Source organism: Harpia harpyja, chromosome 11 (assembly GCF_026419915.1).
Source record: "Harpia harpyja isolate bHarHar1 chromosome 11, bHarHar1 primary haplotype, whole genome shotgun sequence".
Lineage (NCBI taxonomy): Eukaryota > Metazoa > Chordata > Aves > Accipitriformes > Accipitridae > Harpia > Harpia harpyja.
In genome coordinates, this window is record NC_068950.1 from 33,756,277 (window position 1) to 33,779,246 (window position 22,970).

Consider the following 22,970-nt stretch of genomic DNA (forward strand, 5'->3'; position numbering starts at 1 on the left):
GCAGTTGTGGAGCAAGGTGGGGAGACAAGGCAGTGCTGCCATAGTCAGGGGCTGCGGAGCATCGTACAGAGATGGGATAAGGCTTTGCCAACCACCACTCCATGTAAGGACTTCAACTGCTCTCCAAGCAGCCCATCATCCTCCCGTTTATTTACTCATTTGTTTGCCTTAAAGGGGGGAACAGGTGTACATTAATTCATCACCAGAGTTTAAATTAAATCATTTTACTTCTAAATGAGTCACTAATTTGCAGGAGTATTTAATTAGAGCCTCTTTGCACTCAGGTGCTGTATTACTTCTGACTTTCTCACCTGTTTGCCCTCTTAAGAGGCTGATGATGATTAGACCGTTTCTGCACATCCTCGTTGCACATCAAAGCAATTAACCCTATTGGCAACACCTTGATGCTCCTCCTCCATTCTGGGGGCTCTTGGCAGCTTTGTCTCCCCCAGGAAATAACCCTTTCCACCGCTGTGGCAGGACGCAGACTTGCTGTGCAAAGCACACTGCACCCCACAGCTTGGGCAGCCCTGCAGCCTTTTGGCAGTGATTTGCAGTGTAGATTGAGTGCGAACGACTGCACTGAGCTCTCCCTGCCTCTGCTGTGAAGGGAGGGTTCACTCCAGCACCCACCTGTGCCCGGTGCTGAACGAGTGTTCATCGGGTGCAAGCAGGGTGCAAGAAAATGTTCAGTCATACCTGCAGGGCCAGTCTCAGTTCCACCGCCAGCTAGCCAGCTCTCTGCATGGGCTGTCTGTGCAGACTAAGGCCACCTTTTTGAAAAAGAAGTGTTATTTATGTCTTTAATAGCCATTAGTAGATTTTCCTCCTTAGTTTGTCTATTTGTCCTTCTCCTTCAGCGTGCTCTGGATTGACTAGACTGGTATCAAAATGCCTCTCAACTCGTCTCTACTCCAAACAGAAAAGTCCTTACACATTTTGTTCCCCTTACTTTTTCATGCCTTTGATCATTTCTATTGCCCTTCTCCAGTTCAGCCACACCATTAGGTGGGCAGCAGTCACCCCTGCCACACAGCTGAGGGAGGAGAGCATCCAAAGAGCTGATTCGGTGAGCAGCCTATCCTGAAAACAAAATATAGGTGCCTGAATGAAATGAAGTGCCCCAGAGAGCCTTGAGCTGCACTGGGACGTCTCTGTCCCTGGGCAGAGGAGTGTGCAGGGACCGTGGCAGCCAGGCCAGTGGGTTTCCAGCTAGAAGTGGTGCTTGTGGTCTCCACTCCCACCATCCCTGCTGCAGCGCCTCTGAGTGCTGCTGCTGCCTGCTTATTACGCTGATAATAGAAAATTACAGGTTTTCTGTAGGAAATGTCTATTTACATCCTACATTTCCCAAACTACCTATTAGCATTGCTGTGATGTCACATCCTCCTGCGCGTTTTCGTCAGCGCTGGCCCCTCTGCCTGTGGGCAGCATGCTGCCGTGGGGAGGGCTGGTGGCGTGGGCCACACATGGGGATGGGTGACTGCCACCTGGCACCGCGCTGGCCCGTGCCCTGCACGTGCCGCAAAGCCCTCGGGGCTGGTGCAGCGATGCAGGCAGTGCCTGTGCTCAGTACCTGCACCCACTGCCAGCTGCTTGGGAAGTGCCTGCTCAACAGCACAGGAGAGTAGGGGACAGCGATGGGTGTCACCTTGTGCACAGCCGGTGGTTGATGGGGCTGAGCAGAGGGACCGTGAAGGCCGTGCAGGTCAGCCCAGTCAGGGAGCTGTGCTTCCCGGCTCAGCCTTTTGCTCACAGCTGATCCAGAGCTGACACTCACGGGCGTTTTACTGCCTGAGAAACCTTCGGACATGGCTTTCTGCCAAGCAGTGAAGACAGATGCCTGCAGAGAGAATAACGTGTGGTGCTTCCCCCGGCCTGTTTGCTCGATATTTTTGCCTGTGGGCCAGCAAAGCTTCGGGGACCCTGAGCTGCAGCATGATTTTAAGAAGGCTTTGACTATGTTGGTAATTTTGGGGGCAGGGGGTTCGTGGGATGACCGATTTCTGCTGTAGCTGCCTGCCCCGGGCTTGCCCAGGGCTGCATGTGCAGACCAAGTTCCTGCATGAGGCAGCTGTCTTATCTGGGTGCGTCACACACCTCTCGGACAAAGAGGCCATCCCATCTCAGAGGGGTGCTTTGGGGATGGTCCTTTTTCACCTTGTTTTGTGCATGGACAAAGACGATAGGAAAGGCTTTGCGAAGGAGCTGCCTGGCCATGGAGGAGCCATGCATCAGGCGCGCCAACACATGGCTCGTGGGAGAAGTATTGGGTGTGCGAGGCCAGGACGCAGGTGGGATCAGGATGTGTGCTTTTCAGGCAGTTGCATAGCATGCAGGCCTTTGGCCAAGATTTATAACCACGTCTCTTCTCCAGGTTTATAGTTCCTTGTCACTCTATTAACTCAAACGAGAGATGTTTACATTGCATAAGTAGCTAGAGCAGTGGATAGTAACCTATCAATTTTCATGACTATTCCCTGGCAAAAGCTCATAGGCTGTCTTGCAGGACACTAATACCCAAAGCTCCTGGGGCACAAGACACCCAGGGCTTGCTATATTTCAGGAGACTGCAGTTCAACAGCTAATAAAACCGCTAGGTCAAGAACTGCGCAGTCAGGTCTCTGTGGAGTCCTGGCATACGACCAAATTTCTGCTGACGGGTAGCTCCAGAGGAAAGGATGAGCAGGCAGTGAGAGTGGAGGTGAAGGCTCATCTGCAGCAGGCTGCCCTAGTGCAGGGTTGCTTTGCCTGCAGGTCACAGGAGGCAGGTCCCACTGGGGACTGGGTTTCGGTGTGGTCTGGCTTGACCTGCTGCTGGGGACACACATGGAAGCTGCATCTGTCCTGGGGGGAGGTGCGCGGGGAGACACAGATTTCCTGACTGAAACGCACGTGTGCTGCAGCATCCCACTGTGTTGTAACCGCTCCTGACTCCCGCCTTCTCTTTCTCTCCACAGTCCATTGATCCGGGGCAGCAGTTCACCTGGGAGAACTCCAACCTGGAAGTGAATAAACCGAAAAACCGCTATGCAAACGTGATCGCCTATGACCACTCACGTGTCATCCTGACCTCTATCGATGGTAAGAGTGACTCTGGAGTGGACACCCCAGCAAACTGCTGAACCTCGCTGTAGCAGGGGACCATCTTCTTCCCTGTTCTCAGTCGAGCAGGGGCAAGCACCAGGAAACATATCCAGCATCAGCGTGAGCAAATGGGTGTTCTGACTGGCAAGAAGAGAGGAAGGGCTCTGCAGAGCTGCCCCTGCTTTCCCAGTGTCCTCAGAGCAGTGTGCCCCGTGTGGTTGCTTCTTGCTACTGCTGGTGCCAGCAGAGATGCCTGTCCCAGCAGCCTCCCTTTTCACTGCTGGCCCTGCTGTGTGACTTCGGCTGCCTGCCTTGGCACATGGTGGGACATGGCACTGTTAGTCCTACCGTCTTCTGTCCCAACACCATTGCAGGGCCAGTATCTTCCTCTGGGACTTGTTAGTGTTTGCCCCCAAGTAAGTTCCCAGAGCTGCGCAGGATGAGGGGTGCCCCTTCCCCTGGGGCATCAGGCTCCACACATCTCTGTGCTCCATGGGAGATGCGTCGGGCCCTGGTGTTCATAGCAGTGACCCCCACGGCTCCAAGAGCCAGCCCCTCATCTCTGGAGTCTGGAGTCACACATGGTTTTAGTGCCTGCTTTGCAGTCCCCTTGCACACAGAGGAGCTGGAGCCCAGGTACCGAAGCCCAGGCTCACCCGTTCCCATTGTTTTATAAATTAGCACCCAGCTCTGCACACCAGAACTGAGCCCACTCATGGGGGATGAGGAAGACGCAGCTAATTCAATGCACCCCTGCTTGGGGAAGAGACTGGGGCCTGGCTTTGCGTACAGCTGGCCCTACAGTTACTACCGTCCTTTTTCTTGGGATGCAAGAGTCTTTTCTAATGCTAATGTACCACTCATCCTCTGTGGGAGGAGGAGGGGGTCCAAATGGTCCCTCACAGCAAGGTCTGTTAAGCAGCAGCAGCTATGCAAAAGCCTGGCATGCCTGATCATGGGCAAACCCTGTTAGACAGCTGTGGGGTGAGCACACGGGGGAATCCCTGGTTTCCAGCCTGACTCAGTTGCTGTAAGTAGTGTCTGTCTTCCTGGGAACCGTTCCCAAAGCGCCCTGCCAGGTCCCTGCCGCCCATGCCAAGGGAGCCAGGCACTGCACTCCAGCTGCTGCTGCTCCCCCAGAGCTGCCAGCACTTCGTTTCTGCTGGAGACTGCTGGGACCTGTAGAAAATTCCCCAGGACAAAAAGGCAAGGGAGAGACCCCCAGCTTTATATTTCCTTCCTCTAATGAAATGCAGATGTTCTGTCCTTGGGAGACAAGGAGATTCCTGCTGCTTTCCCTCCCTGCACCCCGGGCAGCCCAAGCTGAGCAGGGTTTGGAAACAGCCCCAGGCCTCTGCTTTGCCGCATTTATTTTAGTAACTGTGTGTTTGCATTTTAAAGGCCTTTACAAGTCCTTTCCTTAAAGTGGTGGAGGCAGAGTGGGAGCTGGAGCAGCCTCTGCCAGCAGGCAGCAGAGGGGGGTCTCACACTGAGGAGGGTTTCAGTGGTGGTGGGAGGAAGGTCTCTGGCTCCTCTGGGGTACTTGTCCCTGCAGGAGGGATGGGAGGACATCCCTGCCTGACATCCCCTGCTAACAGAGACAACCTAATGAGGCAGCCGCATTTTTAAAAGGTGCTGTAGGACCATAACAAATAGCTGGTGAATTTAAGACAATTATTTCAATCAGTTGCTTGGGGCCAAACGAGCTCCTTAATATTCCTGCCTGTGAATTTCCCTTTGTTTGCGGGTGGCAGCTGTCTCTCTGCTTTGGTGCTGCCTGCTTGTTGCATTAATGTGGGAGTTACAAAGGGTTCTTCTCAGGCACCATCCCTGTCCTTTGCAGGATCTCTGGGAGAGATTCTGGCATCACCCTGTAAAGGAGACTTGTCAAGAGCCTTGTGAGCATGCCAGCCTCTTCCCCTGCCTGCCGGGCCCAGCAGAGCGACAGGCACAGTGTCATGGGCTGTCCCTGGAGTAACTCTTCACCCTCTTTCTCTGCAGGTGTCCCAGGCAGTGATTACATCAATGCCAATTACATTGATGGGTATCGGAAGCAGAACGCCTACATCGCCACACAGGGACCTCTGCCAGAAACCCTCAGTGACTTCTGGAGGATGGTGTGGGAACAGAGAACAGCAACTATAGTCATGATGACCAGGCTGGAGGAGAAGTCCAGGGTACAGTGTGTGCTTCCTCTCTTTTCTGAAGCTGGGAGGGGGGCAGGAGAGAGGGATGGGAACACTTAACAGCGTAATGGCATCCAGGGAGAGGCAGGTCCAGTGGTGTGGCTCATTGCTGCAGGCACCTCAGCAACAAGTGCCTTGTAAGCATATCCCTGTGGGGCAAAAGGGTGGCAAAACCTCTTGTCACTTCACTGCTCATTAACCCCTGTCTTGCCTGCATGTCTGCATGCACACTCATCCTTTCCCTGCCCACATCACTCACACCAAAGGGAGAAAGGAGAGCTCTGACATGGGGAGTATTGACAGTCCCTGAAAGCCTGGGGGCTGCATCCCAGAAGCTGAGAAGTTGCAATGGGTAGGTGGTATCAGCAGCATCCTGCAGCCTGACAGGGCCTCATTGCAATAACAAGACTAATTTGTGCCTTGTCCAATGACAACATGTATAAACGATCAGCTCATACTGCCAAGATTAGATATGCTGATGTAACAAATGCAAAGCTGCCTGCAAACCGTGGGGAGGGCGCGAGGCAGAGAGGAAGGACCAGGAGCCCTCACTGCGGATGATGCTTATGGTGTCTCGTGACAGAGGTTCTTACTCAGCCCCTGAAGCAGGAGTTCGTAAGCTGTGACCGGAGTGCTCCCATGCCCAGATGCACCCTTTGGGCAAAGCCTGCCCAAGCAGGAGGCAGCTTTTGGCTCTCGTGATTCAATTTGTTCCTAAAAGTAAATTTTAGTGGTGAGCATTTGTACTTGCAGAATATTTTAGTGTTGCTATGCCAACGGCAGGAGAAGGGGCTGTGCGCTCAAGCTGTGAAGCACTGGTTATTTTTAGCCCAATAAGCTCCTTCTTGAGAAGCAGAAACTGTCAAGTTTGGGTTTAGTTAAAACTTTTGCCTGCATGCTTCTCCCTCTGTTTCAAAGCTTTAGCACCAAAGTGTGCGCAGGGATGTCCTAGCCCACGCTGGCTGGGAGGAAGCAGCTGGAACAACCGATCACCGTGGCAAAACAGATCTGCTTTTCATGCATATACAAAAATGGGCTTTGTTCATGGGCTTCCCTGGCTCTACAAACGCCCTACAGCCTGCAGTGAAAAATAGTGTTCCTCGGAGATGAGCTGCCTCTGGAGATCCAACCCTAGCTTTGCACTGTGCTTCCCGCTGCGCAGCCCTGCCTGCTCTGTCCGATGGCTACCATCACCCACTCCAGCCCGAACAGGGAGGTAAATTAACCTGACCTGTCCTGCGGCTCAGGGCTTGGCACATGGGCTAAGCAAGATCAGAAGCTGCTGATCAACTGCTCTCTGCAGCTGGGGGTTATATGGGGACTTTTTTGTACCTTCACATTTCAGTGATGGAGCATATATTTGAAGTATCAGGAAAAGCCCTTTTAGGTTGCCAAGTAAATCCATGCCCGGAGTCCTGACTCACTTCTGGGCTGCTTAGTTATGGGAAGGCACTCCAAGGTGCATGTTTCTCAAAGATAACGGGTTTCCTTTGACCCCACAGGCACTTGTCTTTGCCTGAGACGCCTGTGCTGCTGAGCCATGCATTATCTCCCTCCAGCACGCTCCCTGTCATGTCATCCTGCAATTAACTCCTACAGTATTGGTTTCTGTCCTAAACACGGTGCATGTGGTCAGGCTTTTGGTGATGGGACGGGCACTGTGAATCCCTGTCATGGCAGGCAGTGACCAGAGCTGTCGCAGAAGCTGCAGGCAGCCTGCCTGACCGGGCGTGCTGCCCAGGGGCTCTGAGCTGACCTGACTGGACCCAGACCCCAGCATTCACTCCCCGACACCACCTGCCCGTGCCCTGCTGGCTCTTTGGCACATCACCAGCACTAATGAGAAATGGGCAGTTTTCTCAGGCACTGCAGGAGAGGCTGGTTGCCAGGGGAGGCAGTGGGGAAGCCCAGTCACCCCTGAGTAAAACCAACTCTGCACAGCAAGGGCTTCCCTTGATGTGTTCACTGGACCCTGCAGGTGCCTCAGGGCACCCACCCACAGGAGGGCCTTGGTGGGAAGCTGGGATGTGGCTTGCAGGAGATTATTTTCTCTGGGGTTTTTTGTTGGCTTCTCCAGCATCTTCCAAGGGAGGATGGCTTTCAGCCACCTTCCTGCTCTGCTTTTCCTCATGCCCCTTTGGTGATGGCTAGAGCTCACTCAGGAGCACACCTTTTTAGGACCAAGGAAGATCCCGGTCAGTGTCCATTGCTCCCAGCTTTCAGCATGAGTCACTGTTTTACAGTTTACTCCACTCCAGAGCCTTCAAACCCCATCTGATGCAACCCCTTGGGTCCCTGCAGCATTGCTGCCTGCTGTTGTTCACACTGCTGTGGGACATGACTGCTCCAGGCAGTCACATGGTGTTACAGCTTTACCCACGGGTGACCTTGCTTGAAAGTCCCTTTGCCCAGGGGCTTCGGTGCAGGCACAGGAGTGTGTCTCCAGCTGCAGAGCCTGGCGTGGGCAGCATGGCCTCATGGCGAGATGCCCAGCACAGAGCAGGCTCTTCTACCTTCCCAAGCAAGCTCCCAAGTCCCCGTCGGCAGTGCTGTGTGTAGATAAGCCAACCGGGACCAGCAGCAGCTTTGCAGCCCTGTAGGGGTGACACTGCTTTAAAGGCCTCCTGAGCTGCAGGGGGAAAAAAAATCTTTAAAGAGCATCAGCTTTTATGGTCTGCAATTTCAGCTGGCTTCATGGTCCAAATCATCCTCCCTTTTTCATGTTTTCACAAAGCGAGAGGCACATAAAGGATAGAAATGGCTGGATTGTGCAATTTAGCTGCCTTCAAAGCTTTACAATCGGTTTCAGAATCATTTGGTGGCAGTTCAGAAACACACATTGTAGATTAGCTTTCCCGAAGCTGCAAGCGTGGCGTGTCCCAGCTGGGGTGTGTTGCACGGGAGAGGTATTAAAGCAGGATTTTTCCTACCCTGGGCTATCCCCAAGAACCAGGCAGAGCGAGGTCTCCCAGAGCAGTGCCATGGCTTGTTCTGTCCCAGCCCAGAGCACCAAGCAGCCGTCCCTGGGCTGTGACTCTCCCCTGCCACTTTGTGTCCCCAGGCAGGGGTGCAAAGAAGCTGGTGCTCAAGGGCTCTGGGGAAGAGGGGCCTGGCAGCCACAACCGCCTCCAGCCCTCTTGCTGGCAGCGATGCTATCTGGAGCTTGCGAGCGGCGCTGGGAGCAGAGCACAGCTCTCTAGCTGAGGAGAGGTGCCCGACCGCTCTTGGGCACAGGGCATCAAAGGGGAGGGACAGGACCCACTCAGCAAAGCTGCGATAAACGGCTGTTCAGGACATTACCGTGCTCCTTAAGTTAATGAGAAGCAAGCACTGCCAGAAGAAAACATCTCTTATCTGCTTTAGTGCCACAGTGCATCAGCTTCAGCATAAAATTTACAGAGCTTGAAAATGGGGCATAAACATTATGGGTAAATTTGGCAGAAAATGTGACTGACTCTTATCTGGTCATGAATAAATAATTTTCAATTACCAGCCCAGGCGCTGATATTATCCCACACAGGGAACTCCTCTGAAGTTTGTTTTGTGCTCGAACACACACGGCCTTGTAGCATGTGGGTGGCAGGAGGGGACCACTCTCCCTGAGGTGTGGGCTCAGGCATGGGGACATGCTGTGCTGCTCCCCTGCAACGTCCCTTGCAAACCACACTGAGGACAACACAGCAAGTGGCTGTCCCCAGCATTTGCAGGATGCCATTCTGCCCTCCCCTCACCTCCTTTAGCGACGGGTCACATCATCCCGGAGCCAGACAAGGCAAACTCAGGTGGCTGGAGATGCAGATGCAGCTGCCACCCACTTGTGAGGATAGGATCAGTTTAGCTGTGAAATAAGGTTTCTGACCTCCGAGTTGTTCGCTCTGCAGCTAGTCAGTGTAAAATAACAGGCTGCTGTGCGCCAAGCGAGGAAGAGAAATCTTCTGAGATTTGTGCAGGGCCTGCCATGCTGGGAGCACAGATCCAAGGCAGCACAGCAGCCTGAATGGCAGGAGACCCTGGGCAGGAGGCAGCAGAGCTGCTCTGGGTGTGCAGGCGCCTGCAGTACCCCATCAGGCAGCCTTGCTCCAGGCACTTCTGCCAGGGCAGGACTTAATGAGAGCAGACTCCAAAAAAGCAGGGAGAGATACATCCCTCTGACCCCAGGTTGCCACACTCCAGCAGCCACAGTGGAGGATGAGGGCTCTTAGCTCTCACAAGCCCCACCCTGCTTAAAGTGCCCTCAATTAAAAGGCAGAACTTCATTGATTTCTAATTAAGCCTGTTGTTTCCCTTCCCACACATTCTCCTGTAAACACGCTCTGCTAATAATTAAGTTTACTATTCCTTGACAAGCACAGATGATCTTCCATTCACTCCTCTCTCCTAGGGCGGGAAACCATTTTCAGTGTAGTGCACATGGGTGGGAATGAAGTCTTCCTCCTGTCAGCCAGGCACCGTGGCTCCATGAGGCGGGGGAGCTGGGTGCCAGATGAAATAGGGAGGCTCAGGGCTGGAGAGAACAAAACTGGAGGAGTAGTTTTCAAACGCTGAGCTGTGAATAGGAGGAAGGTGAGGGCATCAGCAGGTGAGCAGGGAGGGATGCACAGGGAGATGAAGGGGGCAGAGGGATGGGGCCGTGGGGGCACGTTAGGGCTCTCTGCCAAGTGGGCTGCAGCAGGAACTGTGACCAGTAGCTCAAAGTGCTCTGTCTGTGGAGTTGGGAGGGGGATATAAAGGATGCTGCAGGACAGGGGGTCTCTAGGGACCAGCGGTGTTTTCATGACGGGACAGTGCTGCCTGCTGGAAGGGGCTGAAGGGATGGTTTGGCCACAGTCTGTGTCTTCTCACAGAGGGAGACCAAGTTGTGTCTGTGTCTGAGCTGCCATCTGTGCCTTGCTGCAGAGCAGTTTTTGAAACACCTGGGGGATGTAGATTTCCAGGGATGTGCCACCTGCCAGAAGGGCACATTGGCATCTCTCTGGGATGCTCAATGCACTTGAGTCTACGGCAATGTAGGAAGGGCGGCAGGGTCAGCCCCGTGGACACGACATCCAGGCTGGAGGCCTGGCGTGGGCTGTGTCCCATCTTTCACCAGGGTGGTTTGCTGCCTGGGGGCCACGCTGGCAAGGTCGCCCTGGGGACTTGACTACAGACGTTATGGGGAAAGGTAGTGCCTGTTGTATTGTTGGGTACCATGCTGGACTCAGAGCTGTGTCCTGTCTCAGCTCAGTGCTGTGGGTCAAGGACTTTGGGCTGGGATAGCAGGGAGCTGGCGAGGGTACAGGCTGCATCTCCCTCACCTCGGCTGCCCTTCGAGCAGAGCCTTCCCCAGAGAAACCACTGTTTCCCCTGCCCTGCTTCACCAGCTCTCCTCCCACGAACCCACAGCTGCTGACCTTCTCTCCATCCAGGTGGAGCTCAGGCAGAGGGGTGCTGCAAGCACAGCCCTGAAGACCCCCATCTTCCAAAACAGGATGCAGAGAAGAAAAATTAGAGCAGGCACAAATCACTGCTAGCAATTGCTGCACACTGTCTTCATACCTGGTGCTGCTCTTGCTGCTGTGTCTGGTGGCCTGGCCCCCTTCGCCGCTTCCCACCAGTGGCTCCAGGAGAAAAAAAAAAAAAAAAATCCCTCTTTTAAGTTTGAATCTTGTGGAAAGGAGCCCAGGGTGTGCTGCCTTTCTGCTGGGGATTGGGTCACTCCCGGAGAAGGAAATCTGGGTGTTTGGGGCCTCCTGCACAGTGACTCATTTCTGTCTTTACCCTTTGAAGGGCAAAGCCCTGTTCCTCACCCCAAATACCCAGCCAGCAGCCAAGCACTGACCCCTTCTCCTCTCCTCCCCACAGGTAAAGTGTGACCAGTACTGGCCGAGCCGGGGTACGGAAACCTATGGGATGATCCAGGTGACCCTGCTGGACACAGTCGAGCTGGCGACCTACACCGTCCGCACCTTTGCACTCTACAAGGTATGGCGCTGGCTGGGCTGTTCCTGCTCCAGGTAGTGCAGAGCCACTCCCCAATGCTGCAGAGTGCTGCACAGCCCACAGGCAGAGGCCACCGGTTGTGCCTGGCTTGGCCAAGCGTGTGGCTAGTCCACATGTGGGCCATGTCTCACAGCTGGGCTGCAGTAGGAGACTGGCTATAGGTTGTGCATCTGGCCACCACTGGATTTTGGCCAGGATACCTGATGCTTTCCTCTACACATTCAGACCTTGTGGTTGACCCCAGAGCGGAGGTGATGCTTGCCTCTGGAGAGCGTACATGTAACAGCTGTCCTCCCGTTAGAGGGACAACATAGGAAGCAGTGAATTTTTAGCACTCCAGTCACTAATGATGCAAATGGAGGGGGCGTGCTGATGTGTATGAGTGCCCTTCTCTCCTGCCTGCTGCATACCTCATTAGTATTTGGAAATCCCTGGGGGCTGTGCTAGCAGCAGCGTGTCACGGCAAAGCAAACAGGCTTTGCAGCAGGCTGCCTCTGTGCGTGACTGAGTCTGGACCATGCTGGCAGAGAGAGCACAGCAGTGTGCAGTGGGGACACACTCACGCCCCAGGAAGGCATCTTGCCCCCAGCGGTCACCTAGCCAGTCCTACTGCATTGCTGCATAGATCACTCAGCCACAAGACAGGAGACGGGAGCAGGGCAGTCTCTGCAGACACAGCCTGATCAGCCATTCCAGAGAGACCCATGGTGGAGAGGAGCAGGAAGGGAACTGGCTGCTGTGGCCCTTCCATGCCCAGTGCCCGTTTTCCCCTGAATGTGCAGTGAATACATGGGTAGTGACCCCATGCTGTGCAGAAAGGAGTCTTTCACCTTCCCTTCAGTCTGCTTTGCTCTCTGTATCAGCTGGCTTTCCACAGAGCATCTATGTGTACAGAAGCCTTGTAAGAAGTCTACATTTTGCCTCCAAATTTTCAGTGGCAAAAGCCCAATGCATACATGATCACACACAGAATTACATGCCTGTTGTTACCCTCCCAGCTGGGTACCTTGTCACCCCACCAGTGGGTTCCAGTCCTAGGATGAGACTGTTCTCACGCAAAACAACTCTTCTTTGTCTTCAACAGAACGGCTCCAGTGAGAAGCGAGAGCTGCGACAGTTCCAGTTCATGGCTTGGCCTGATCACGGGGTACCAGAATACCCCACCCCGATCCTAGCTTTCCTGCGACGGGTCAAGGCCTGTAACCCACCGGATGCTGGGCCCATGGTTGTCCATTGCAGGTAGGACTGTGTGTTTGTGAAGCTGCACCTGGGCACGTGCCTTCTGGCTGCAGGAGCTTTAACCTCTCCAGCTAGAAGTAGAGTCTCCTGTTTCTGCAGGGAAGGTTTCACGGCAGCATAACCTGCACTGCATGCTTGGGCTGGGAACAGGACAGCAACCAGCAGTGGTGATGCAGTGGCGACGTTTGTATTGCTACTGCTCTGTCAGATTAAACAGCACTGCTGTATGGACAGCCTCAGAAAACACTTTTTCCTGCAAAACTGCAACTACCATTTAAAAACGAAGTGATCTGTGCCCAGCATAAGTAAGTGGTACCTTTCAGAGGCACATCATTGACAGACACACATGCAGTGACCTCTGCAAACATTCGTACGTGGTATTTACAGTAGAACTCTTTCGCAGAGTAGAAAGGCAGCTCTTTAAGCAAAGTATTAGTCTACTAAGGCTCAGCATTTTATCCAGGCAAGATTTATCTACACAGGCCAAGTGGGGACTATTACTGAACAAACCACTCGATCATTGCTGTTCCAGCATACGCCTTACCAGCAGTGTTTAATGCTCTTCTTTCATGCTCTGTTTCAGATGGGAGTGGGGTATAATTAACACACAAACAAGCTGTATTAAAGCCCAGTTAAGGATCTGACTTGCACCATAAATGAGGAAATGTCTAGCTCTCTTTCTCTGCCTGTGTTTACATGTCACAACAGCATGTCTGTTGTTTTCAGTGTGCTCTCGGGGTAAGTGGTTTGGGGATCGCTACTGCCCTTCCAACAGACGTGGAGAGGCATCCAGTGCTTGAGCAAAGGGCTCAACACAGACACGTGTGACCTCACCTTTCTGCATTCCCCTCTTGGGCTGGCTGTCCTTGTTTTATGGGTTAGGAAACAGTGACCCAGATTAGGGGACAAGCAGGCTTGAAATTATGGGCTTCACTGATGCCGGGGCCCAGCCTGGACTTCAGGTCTTCTGACTTCATGCACACATATGCTGTCACTCTCCTGCCTGTTAAACACATTTCTCCTTCGCTTGTGGAGGTGCTGCCAGCCACTGCAGGGACCAGCAGAGTGACACCATGTCCTTTCTGCTCCATCAGTGAAAGGGGGACAGCAGAAGGGCTGAGTAGTGTCCCACATTCTCCAGTGCCTCTCTCCCTCACTCCTCCTGTCATTTCTCGTTTGGGGCTCAGCTCATTAGCCCTCAGTGTGGGGAACCGCCTTTACTCCCCTTTTGTGTGCTCTAGGTCCGGGTGCTCTCTTAAGCAAGAGCAGAGCTTGCGTGGCATCTGTAGGAGACAGTGTCATCTCGGGCCACGTGCTTTGTTCCCGCAGTGCCGGTGTGGGCCGAACTGGTTGCTTCATTGTCATTGATGCCATGCTGGAGCGGATGAAGCATGAGAAGACCGTGGACATCTACGGCCACGTGACGTGCATGCGCTCTCAGCGCAACTACATGGTGCAGACAGAGGACCAGTACATCTTCATCCACGAGGCCTTGCTGGAGGCAGCCACGTGTGGCAATACCGAGGTGCCTGCACGCAACCTCTTTGCTCACATCCAGAAGCTGACCCAGGTACCACCAGGCGAGAGCGTTACTGCAATGGAGCTGGAATTCAAGGTTGGTGGCAAAGCCCAAGCACCCTCCTTCCCCGGCACCCTGTTTCTGCCCACACAGCCCCAGCGGGCTGCTCGTCCAGGGGTTGGGAGAGGAGAGCTGCGGATCATTACAGACAGTTATTCTTTTGTATGTTTCTAAACCAGGTAGGCAGTGATTTAAAATACATCTGCATTGTAAAGCTTGTGTCGGCCATGGTCCCCCCTGGATTGGCAGCTTCTGGGGAGGATATAAAAGGCAGATGGATGCGCAGTTCTCAGCAGCACGTTCTGCTCTAGGTTCACTGTGCAGCAGGAGCTGCATCTGAAATCAGATGCAGATCGTGTTAGTGATAATTGATGTTACTGTGAACAACTTGTCTGGAAACGGCTCCAATTTAAATATGTGAGACGTTTATAGTCTCATCTCTTCAATGCTGAGCTCTGTTATCTTTTAACCACCTCGATACCAAGGCTCAGCGTCTAGAATTGGTGAAGGCTGTGTTTTAAGGCACACTGTTTTTAAGAAGCCAAGCCTACATTTTACTATCTGTATCTGTGAATGCCAACTGCAGATATTTATTACAGCCTTGGAGATGGAAGTGAGCTCTGGTAAGCGCCCATATTCTCGGATGAGGTGCATTAGTCCAGTGAACTCATGCAGGGGAATATAGCTCATGCAGGGAGGCAGCAGACCTTGCAGGCTGTGAAATGAACTACAGCAATACAGCTTCACCCTGGGGATTCCCTCCAAGTGACAAAGGAGCAGGAGAGGCAGAATATTGACTTTCTGTGTAAAGTGGGAATAGCTGAGCAGCTCTGTCCTGTGGTTACCAGAGCTGCTGGTGTCCTGGGCTTGGGACAGTAGAACATGCTGCATTAGTATTTCATGGTGACACCTGCCCTGAGAAACCCCTCAAGAGAGCCACAGAATTAGACTCAACTGTAGCAACTCTGTTGTAACAAAGACAGAAATTTGATGTTTCTCCAAGGGTCTCTAGAACAGTAATAAAATTTGTCCCTCTCCGTGCCCTGGCAGCGTCCACTGCATGGGAAACCATGGGGAGCAGGATATGGGAGGGCCTCACGTGGCTGCATCACTCCCCAAAGAGCAACCCTGTCGTTCTGCAGGGAGCCTCTGCCAAGGACCAGCGGCCACACACAGAGAGAAGGGTGGCTCTGAAGGTGCTGGAGAGAGTCTGTTGGGGAAGGAAAAAAAAAAAGGAATAAAAGAGAAAGCTAGGAAAAAAAAAAAAAGAGGAACTTCTGTTTGAATGTCTCTGCTAGCAGATCGAAGTAACACATTTACCATGACTCCAGTTTACAGGGCTTAAAGAGAACCATAAAATGTCTTACAGTAACCCAGAATAGATCTTCTTTACCTAAAACTGTCACAATTCTCACATTTTTCTTGGGTTTCTTCTGGGGTGAGAAGTAAATAGCAAGACATTGTTGGAAGATGGAAGGCTTTCCTTCCGTGATGCCACCAAGCGTGTGTCCCTGGTTCAGCAAGGTACAAAGCTTCATGTCCTGGCCCTTTGTGGGTCAGAGAGCTGCTGTGGGTCTCCACTATGTGTGGCTTCGGGGCTGCACCAGTGAGTCAGTGCAGGCTCTCCTCCCCCTGCTGTCACCTACAGCTGTGCACCGAAAGCCAGAAGCAAGGCTGAGCTATACCTAGGTGTGCAATGCCACGGCAGAGGGGCCAACGCAGTACTGAAAACCAGGCTGATTACTGGGAAATAGAGCAGCTGGGTGCAGCTTCCTCCTAACGTGGTGGCAGAGCCCTTCATCTGGTCTGGAAAGGCCTGGTCCCCGGCGGCTGTCCCTCAGTCAGAGGAGGGAGCGTGGTTGCATGCCCAGAGGGACTCCTGTCTGCCCTGCTGCCCGGGTCCTGATTTTGGCCTAGACTGCTGCATCCCCAGCAGGGGTCTGACATGTCTCCTCCTCTTTCAGCTGCTGGCCAACTCTAAAGCACATACCTCACGTTTCATCAGTGCCAACCTCCCGTGCAACAAATTCAAGAACCGCCTCGTGAACATCATGCCATACGAGCTGACGAGAGTCTGCCTGCAGCCCATCCGGGGTGTCGAGGGCTCTGATTACATCAATGCCAGCTTCATAGATGGGTACAGGTAAGTAAGGGTCACTTTAGGTGCCTGGGCCAGCCTGTCCTGCCTGCTTGGAAACCTGGGCACAGCTGCCTTCTCCTCTTTCCCAAGGACTGGTGCTGGCTGCCTAGAGGTGGGCTGGGGATCACTTTGTTGCATTTTATCTATTTCCATCTTCTCAGATGCTCCAGCGCGTATAGTTACAGTATGTGAAGATTGCTAGCGAGAGCGTTGCCAGGCTGGCTTGTATTGCTGTAGACATGCCCACGTGGCTGGGGTGGGAGGCTGTGCTGCCTCCTGTGGAGGTTTATAGGATCTTCTGGTAGGCATCCCATGGCATGTGTTTCATATCTGCAGCATCTAAGCAACCTGCCCCCCCCTCACTAGCTGTAGCAACCAGAGGTAGAAGTATGCTTGCGATGCGTGGCTGAGCCAGGCAGCAGCCCAAGGCTCATTGTCCCTTACCTTGATTTTGGGGGGAGTCTGTGGATCCTCGGGCAAGGCTGGTGCTGAACGCTGAAGAGCCCATCACTGGGTTCTGCTCCCCCGGATACCTTTTAGAAAGCACAGATTGAGGTCTAGTGGGGCAATAATACTTACGGTTTCCGTATCTAACTGCTGGCATCGCATTCTCAGATGCAAAGTGCCAGGAGAGGAGAATGCAGGGAAACAGCCCAGTGGCGACATCTCCTTCCCAGCCAATCCCCGGACAATAATCCAGACCAAATCCCAACGACACACATACAAGTCTCATTCCTGTCGTCTCTCTGTGCACCATCGCAGTAGGGTCACCCAGCGCAGGACTGGGGGATACAACGATGGATGTGGCATGGTCCCCCTCCAGCTTGGCTCTGCCCAAATGCTTCTTATGGGCTAGTGACCTCCCAGGAGCAACAGGCACTGCCAAAGGGAACAGATGTCGGTGCAGCCAGGCCAGCAGCTCTGTGCCTCCATCCCTGCTCCAGCAGCTGAGCCCAGGAAGGGTTCCTGGGGGAAGGGCTACATGGAGGCAAGAGTAGGCAAGGAGCAAAAGGGGACCAACCCTGGGAGCATCCCAACACAGCAAAACCACAGTGAGCCAGGCTCCCCCAGGGTGCGACAAAGTAATAGCAAAGGATGAGGGGGCTGGAGAAAAGCTGTCACGGAGCAGCCTCCGCTCCCTCCTGCCTGTGTGGCTCCGAGCCGTCCAGCGCTGCGTCATTAACGTGGCCACCTGCCTGTGTGCCCACCCCGGCAGCCCGGTGTCTGACAGGCGGGCTGCAGCCACTGTGTCCTGGCTCCAGAGCTGGTTAAGAGTGGTGCTGGTTTTGCCCCTTGGTGATGCTACGGAGGGAGGGCTGCCAGCACGGCAGGTGGTACCATCTCATGTGCTACCTACCCCATCCCCGAAGAGCACTGTTATCTCTTCCCATCCTTCCCTTTGAACGGAGCAATCTTCTCGGTATTATCTAAAGAGATCAGTTGGCCCGAGGTCCTGCAGACATCACTGATGCGGCATCTTTATTAGCTCTTTTGTTTCGTGCTGCACCCCCACTCCCTGCTTTTTATGATGTCTTATAAATCCACCTTGAAGCAGCCCTTGTCTTCATCCTGCACATTACAGCTGTCCTGCAGCATGTTCATTAATTTTTAGCACCAGCGGAGAGACGAAATGCTGGGTGGGAGGATGCGGCCCCTCGTCCCGCGGGCTCCGGCGCCCCGCCGTGGTGAAGCGAGACCGTGTCTCCGCTGCCCGTGCGGCGCCAGACCCGTCTCTCGCAGGCGGCGTGGCGTGGCCTGCCAGGCTGGGCGCCCGGCAAGCCAAAGAACCGGCAAGCCGGAGCTGGCCCTTCTCGGAGTCCAGGGCTCTCAGTGCAGCAGCGCTGGGGACAAGCAGCAGCAAGAGGCTGGGCTGGGGACGGTGTCACCCCAGCAAGGACTAGCAGCCTTTCTGGATCCTGCACCTGGTGGTGCTCACTGCATCTGTGGGGAGCACTTAGAAGACGTGCTGGGCGGGCTCATCCCTCCCCCAGAGTCCATGGCTAGTCCTAGAGACCTGTTTTCTGCAGCTGCATTGTCAGCCGTGCTCCATGCTGCACAGGGCCCCTGCCTCCAGCTCTCCCAGCCCACCAGCCCCCAGGAGCAGCTGCTGCCCATCTCCCAGGAGCTGGTCTGAGCACCGTTATGTTTGTCACAGGCAGCAGAAGGCCTACATCGCCACGCAGGGACCACTGGCTGAGACCACAGAGGATTTCTGGCGGATGCTCTGGGAGCACAACTCCACCATCGTGGTGATGTTGACAAAGCTGCGTGAGATGGGCCGGGTACGAATCCTGCCGGGGGGAGAAAGGGGCTGTGTGGCTGCTGTCTGTGGGCACGACCTCTCAGCTCACCCTAGTCTGTCCCCAGCACCAGCCACTCCGGGCCAGCCTCCCACTGGCGTGTCCTGTGGCTGACCCTGTGGCCCCACAGCCACATATGGTCCCAGGGAGCGGGAGGGAGGAGCAGCAGCTTGTCGGTGTTAACATCTTACCATGTTCCTCATCCACAGGAGAAGTGCCACCAGTACTGGCCTGCGGAGCGCTCTGCCCGGTACCAGTACTTCGTGGTGGACCCCATGGCAGAGTACAACATGCCACAGTACATCCTCCGGGAGTTCAAGGTGACGGATGCCAGGGTGAGTGCAGCTGCCGGCTCCCCAGCTCAGCCTGCCTCCTGTGCCTCTGTCGTGCCCAGGCCAGCGAAGGGAGCGTGCAGCAGCTCCTGGAGGAACTGGAAAGCAAGGTGCTCCCTTGCACTACAGGCAGAAAGGGCTGCTGCCCCCCACCTCCTGCTATTCTCACTACAAGTTCCTTCCTTGCCAGCTGTGGCAGCCCCGGTGAGCAGCTCAGGGATCCGTATCAGCATCAGACCCTGCCTTGCCTGTGCTGCATACTTGGGCAAGCGTTTAACACAGGCTCCCCTGCACCTGGAGTCTCCGTGTGCAGCATCTGACTGGGCGCAGGACCCAGTGTGATAGTAAACGTGATGCTGGAGTGGAGCTGGGTCCCAAACAGGACCAGGGCACTGACCTGACAGACCCTGCAGGGGCCCAAAGCCCTGCTCAGCTCAGCTGCCCTGGGGTGAACATGGGAGAGCACAGGCAGGCCCCAAACACTCAGCGAAAGATGTGCCTGGCCTCATCCATGGCCTGTGCACCCTCTCGCCTGGCTTGGGCCGGGCGGTCTGAGAGCAGGTCAGCAGCACCAGTGCTGAGGGGAGCGAGATCAGCCCCTCACCCATGGTTCACATCTAACACCCCTGTCCCCACAGGATGGCCAGTCACGGACCATCCGCCAGTTCCAGTTCACAGACTGGCCTGAGCAGGGCGTGCCAAAGACAGGAGAGGGCTTCATCGACTTCATCGGACAGGTGCACAAGACCAAGGAGCAGTTCGGGCAGGATGGGCCCATCACGGTGCACTGCAGGTGAGTGGGGACAGATCAGCACCCACCTCTGCCTTCATCAGCCCTTGGAGATGTCCGCTACCTCACTTACCCTGGCAGCTGCCAGCTCCCCGGCACTTGGTGCCCCTCCTGCATACCACTGGCAAGAGGCAGGTAGGGTACGAGGAGGTGAATATCCATGGGTGCCATCAGCAGCCTTTCTGCCAGGTGACTAGATTAAGCCAGTGCCCTGGTGGTACTGATTTGTAGCTTCTTGGAAGAGCCTTCGGGCAGGGCAGGGTGTCACGGCAGCTTGGCCCAGAGGCAAGGCTGAATTGGTGGGCCCCATGGGGCTGAGAGGGCACCTCTGGCTGGCAATGCCCCTGTGGCCTCTCCTGGCTCCATCGAGCATGTCGCCATGCTCCATGAGCTTGCACTGCTCCTAGGAGCTCTGCAGAGCCTCGCCGGGGCTGGCGGGTCTCTAACTACACCTCTTGCTCCCTCCGCGCAGCGCTGGGGTCGGGCGCACAGGTGTGTTCATCACGCTCAGCATCGTGCTAGAGAGGATGCGCTACGAGGGGGTGGTGGACATGTTTCAGACGGTGAAGACCTTGCGGACGCAGCGGCCAGCCATGGTGCAGACAGAGGTGAGTGTCCCCTCCTCCCCGGGGCGGTGGGAGATCTGTGGGAGAAGGGAGGGGAGCCGATGTCTCTGGATGTTGAACCCTGCTGCCCGATGTCTTGCGTCCCCACTTCTCACGTTTCCCGCCTTGCTGCCTTGCAGGACCAGTACCAGCTGTGCTACAGAGCGGCACTGGAGTATCTCGGCAGCTTCGACCACTATGCAACGTAACTAGTGCTTTCCTCCAGTCGCGGTGGGGATGTCTAGGAGTGGAGACGGGTCCCTCTGAGCCAGAGCCGCCCATTCCTCGGTCCTTCTGTACAGATGGAGGTGCTGCCCAGGCAGGAGACCTCCACGCCAACCAGTTCTGACTACGGCATTTAGGAACTTCGCCCCAGCGCCAAACGAGGGAATCCGACTCCAAAAGCATTTCCAGTCTCTGGCTGAATTTCTGCTCATGTGCATCTCTCGCCCTCTCTCACGCGACTGCATTTCACAGCGAGGCTTTAGGTGGGTGGAATGGGATCTTTTTTTTAAACATGTAAAATAGTTACTAGTGGTTTTTATAATCTCCTCTCTTTTATTTTTTATTTTTTGCGAGTCTTAATGTTTTGCCCAGGCAGAACTGGACCCGCCAAACCTATGGGAGTTGGGTTGGTGTTTTTTTTAATTTCCTTTTGCTTTTACATTTTTTACTGCCCTGTGTTTATTTCAGCCCAGTCACTGCTGGTTCTGCCCATTTTAGTGCAGCTTCCTTGGTAATTTGCAGCAGCTGGCTTGTGGTTCCTGCCCGGCTCCATTCCCTGTAGGCTGCTTTTTAATCCTCTGTAGAATATGAAATTTCATGGAACTGGACCTAAGCTACCAATTATTTTTTTAGCCTTCCGTCCCACCCCCCTTCCCCCCCCCCCCCCCCCAATTATTTCCTGAGTAGGTTTGGGTTTGGGAGGGCATGTGGGGTCGCCGGAGAAGCGCTCCCCTTTGTCAGCTGGAAACCATTCAGTCCTATTACAATGCGTGTTAAACCAATCCAGTGACCGTGTGTATTGGCAGATCCCGATATGACGTGAGTTGTCGTTGCCTTGTTTGTGAGGGACCCGAAATGCCGGGCTCCGGGCTTTGGAGCCTCTTTTTGTGTGTCTCGCCAGGAAGGGGGCAGGAGAAGCGAGTGGGTCCCATGCTTCCCCGAGGAGGGGATGGAAAGAGCGAGACACGGCCCTTTTTGTTAATCCCGCGGTTCTGTGCGTGCAAGCGCCATTCTGTCACCTCTCACCAGTGAAGTGCATCAGAGCATTTACAAAGGCAAGGAGCACAAGCCCAGCCGTCCCCAGAGCGGAGCCGGGCTGGCTCTCTTTGGAAAGCAGGGTACTGCAGGGAAGGGGAGGGGAGTACACATGGCTTCAGAGGTTGGGTGTATCTATAATTTCTGCTATCCTGCAAATGTTAAAAGTCACTAGAATATTGTACTTTCCGCTACTTCAGGACGTTCTAATGAACCAATGTGGCAAGACTACTGGACTTAATTTAATGGTACTATATATTAATACTCCTTATTATATCACGCTTGCACTAAAGACAGGGAGTGAGCAGCCCTCTTTCGAGTGCATTGAGTTATGAATAAAGGTGGTGGAAGGGTATCTAATTGTATTATCACATGTATTCCGAATGTTAAGAATCCAAGCTACGTTGAAATCAGCAATCCAGGGTTGGTAATGTTGGAGGACACATTCATTTTTACCTTGTGGATGCATAGTGCTGTAGGGGTCACTGTTGTATACAGTCTGTTTTCTATTTGTTAATAAAAAAAAAAATCTACAGCATCATTGCATAATTCTTGATGTTAATAAATTTGAATAATCGGGTTTCATACAAGCTGGCTTTGCTGTCTGTTTCTTCAGCAATAAGCAGAGGCCATAGAGTCCCTTGGAGATGGGCATGCTCCCCAGCCTGTGGCCAGACAAGTCCTTTCCCATGGGCCCATCCCAGCCATGAGTGCCCCACACTTCCCACAGGGACCCTGTGCCAGCAGGGAGCTCGGACACCTTCTGTGACAACCCCCTTTGCGCATGCATGTGCTCACCTCCTGCCCACCTGCAGCCATACCGGGGTACACCGAGAGTCCTCGGTCCTTGGCACCTCCAGAAACAGCTCCTGCCAAGCCTGTCTTTGCAGCCATGGCCCTCTCCGGGTCCCCTCCACTTCCCAAAAGACGGATCATTCCCAGCAGGAAGAAGCCAGTAGCCACTTTCTGCCCAGGCCATGCTCTGCACAAGCTGTCGCCGTGGTGGCTGGGGCCTGAGACCTGCCCTCCCCACCTGCTCTAGTGCCAGTGATTAAATCCTCAGAGGACCCCAGGATGCAGCAGGATGCAGTCCTGGGGTGATGCTGAGCTTTGCTGGAAGCACATTTACCTGCACCCCCTTCCCTGCCAGCGTGCTGGCTGGAGGACCAGGCTGGGCTTTGTTTGTGGGTTTGCAGGAAAGAGAGGGGTCGGTGGCGGTGGATTTGGTGGCAATATCTGTCCTGGATGAGGCTGAGACGTTGCCAGCCTCCTGGGACACTGCAGTAAAGCTGTTCTGCGGCACTGAGCACAGTTGTGTATGCAAAGTTACTGCTCAGCAGTAAAACCATCGCCTGGCGCCTAACTGCAGAGCAGCACCCGAGTATGTTCAGGTGTGAAACCCCCGCCAAGGCATGCGGCTGTGCCCGCTCTGCGTGGGCCGGCCAGCCCCAGCCCTGCCTACGTGTGAACTGC

General features: G+C 54.3%; 1 protein-coding gene across 15 annotated transcripts in view; it reads left to right on the forward strand.

Moving 5' to 3' along the window:
* PTPRF (protein tyrosine phosphatase receptor type F) overlaps positions 1-22,087 on the forward strand; it is a 394,257-nt gene extending 372,170 nt beyond the window's left edge. For all 15 annotated transcript variants that reach the window (XM_052800806.1, XM_052800805.1, XM_052800810.1 and 12 more), the window contains 11 exons: positions 2,961-3,084; positions 5,089-5,264; positions 11,115-11,234; positions 12,337-12,491; positions 13,821-14,106; positions 16,035-16,213; positions 18,366-18,492; positions 18,720-18,845; positions 19,481-19,635; positions 20,105-20,240; positions 20,378-22,087. In XM_052800806.1, the coding sequence (XP_052656766.1) occupies positions 2,961-3,084; positions 5,089-5,264; positions 11,115-11,234; positions 12,337-12,491; positions 13,821-14,106; positions 16,035-16,213; positions 18,366-18,492; positions 18,720-18,845; positions 19,481-19,635; positions 20,105-20,240; positions 20,378-20,446 (1,653 nt within the window). In that variant the 3' untranslated portion in view covers positions 20,447-22,087. The remainder of the gene's footprint in view (positions 1-2,960; positions 3,085-5,088; positions 5,265-11,114; positions 11,235-12,336; positions 12,492-13,820; positions 14,107-16,034; positions 16,214-18,365; positions 18,493-18,719; positions 18,846-19,480; positions 19,636-20,104; positions 20,241-20,377) is intronic.
* The last annotated feature ends 883 nt before the right edge of the window (positions 22,088-22,970 follow it).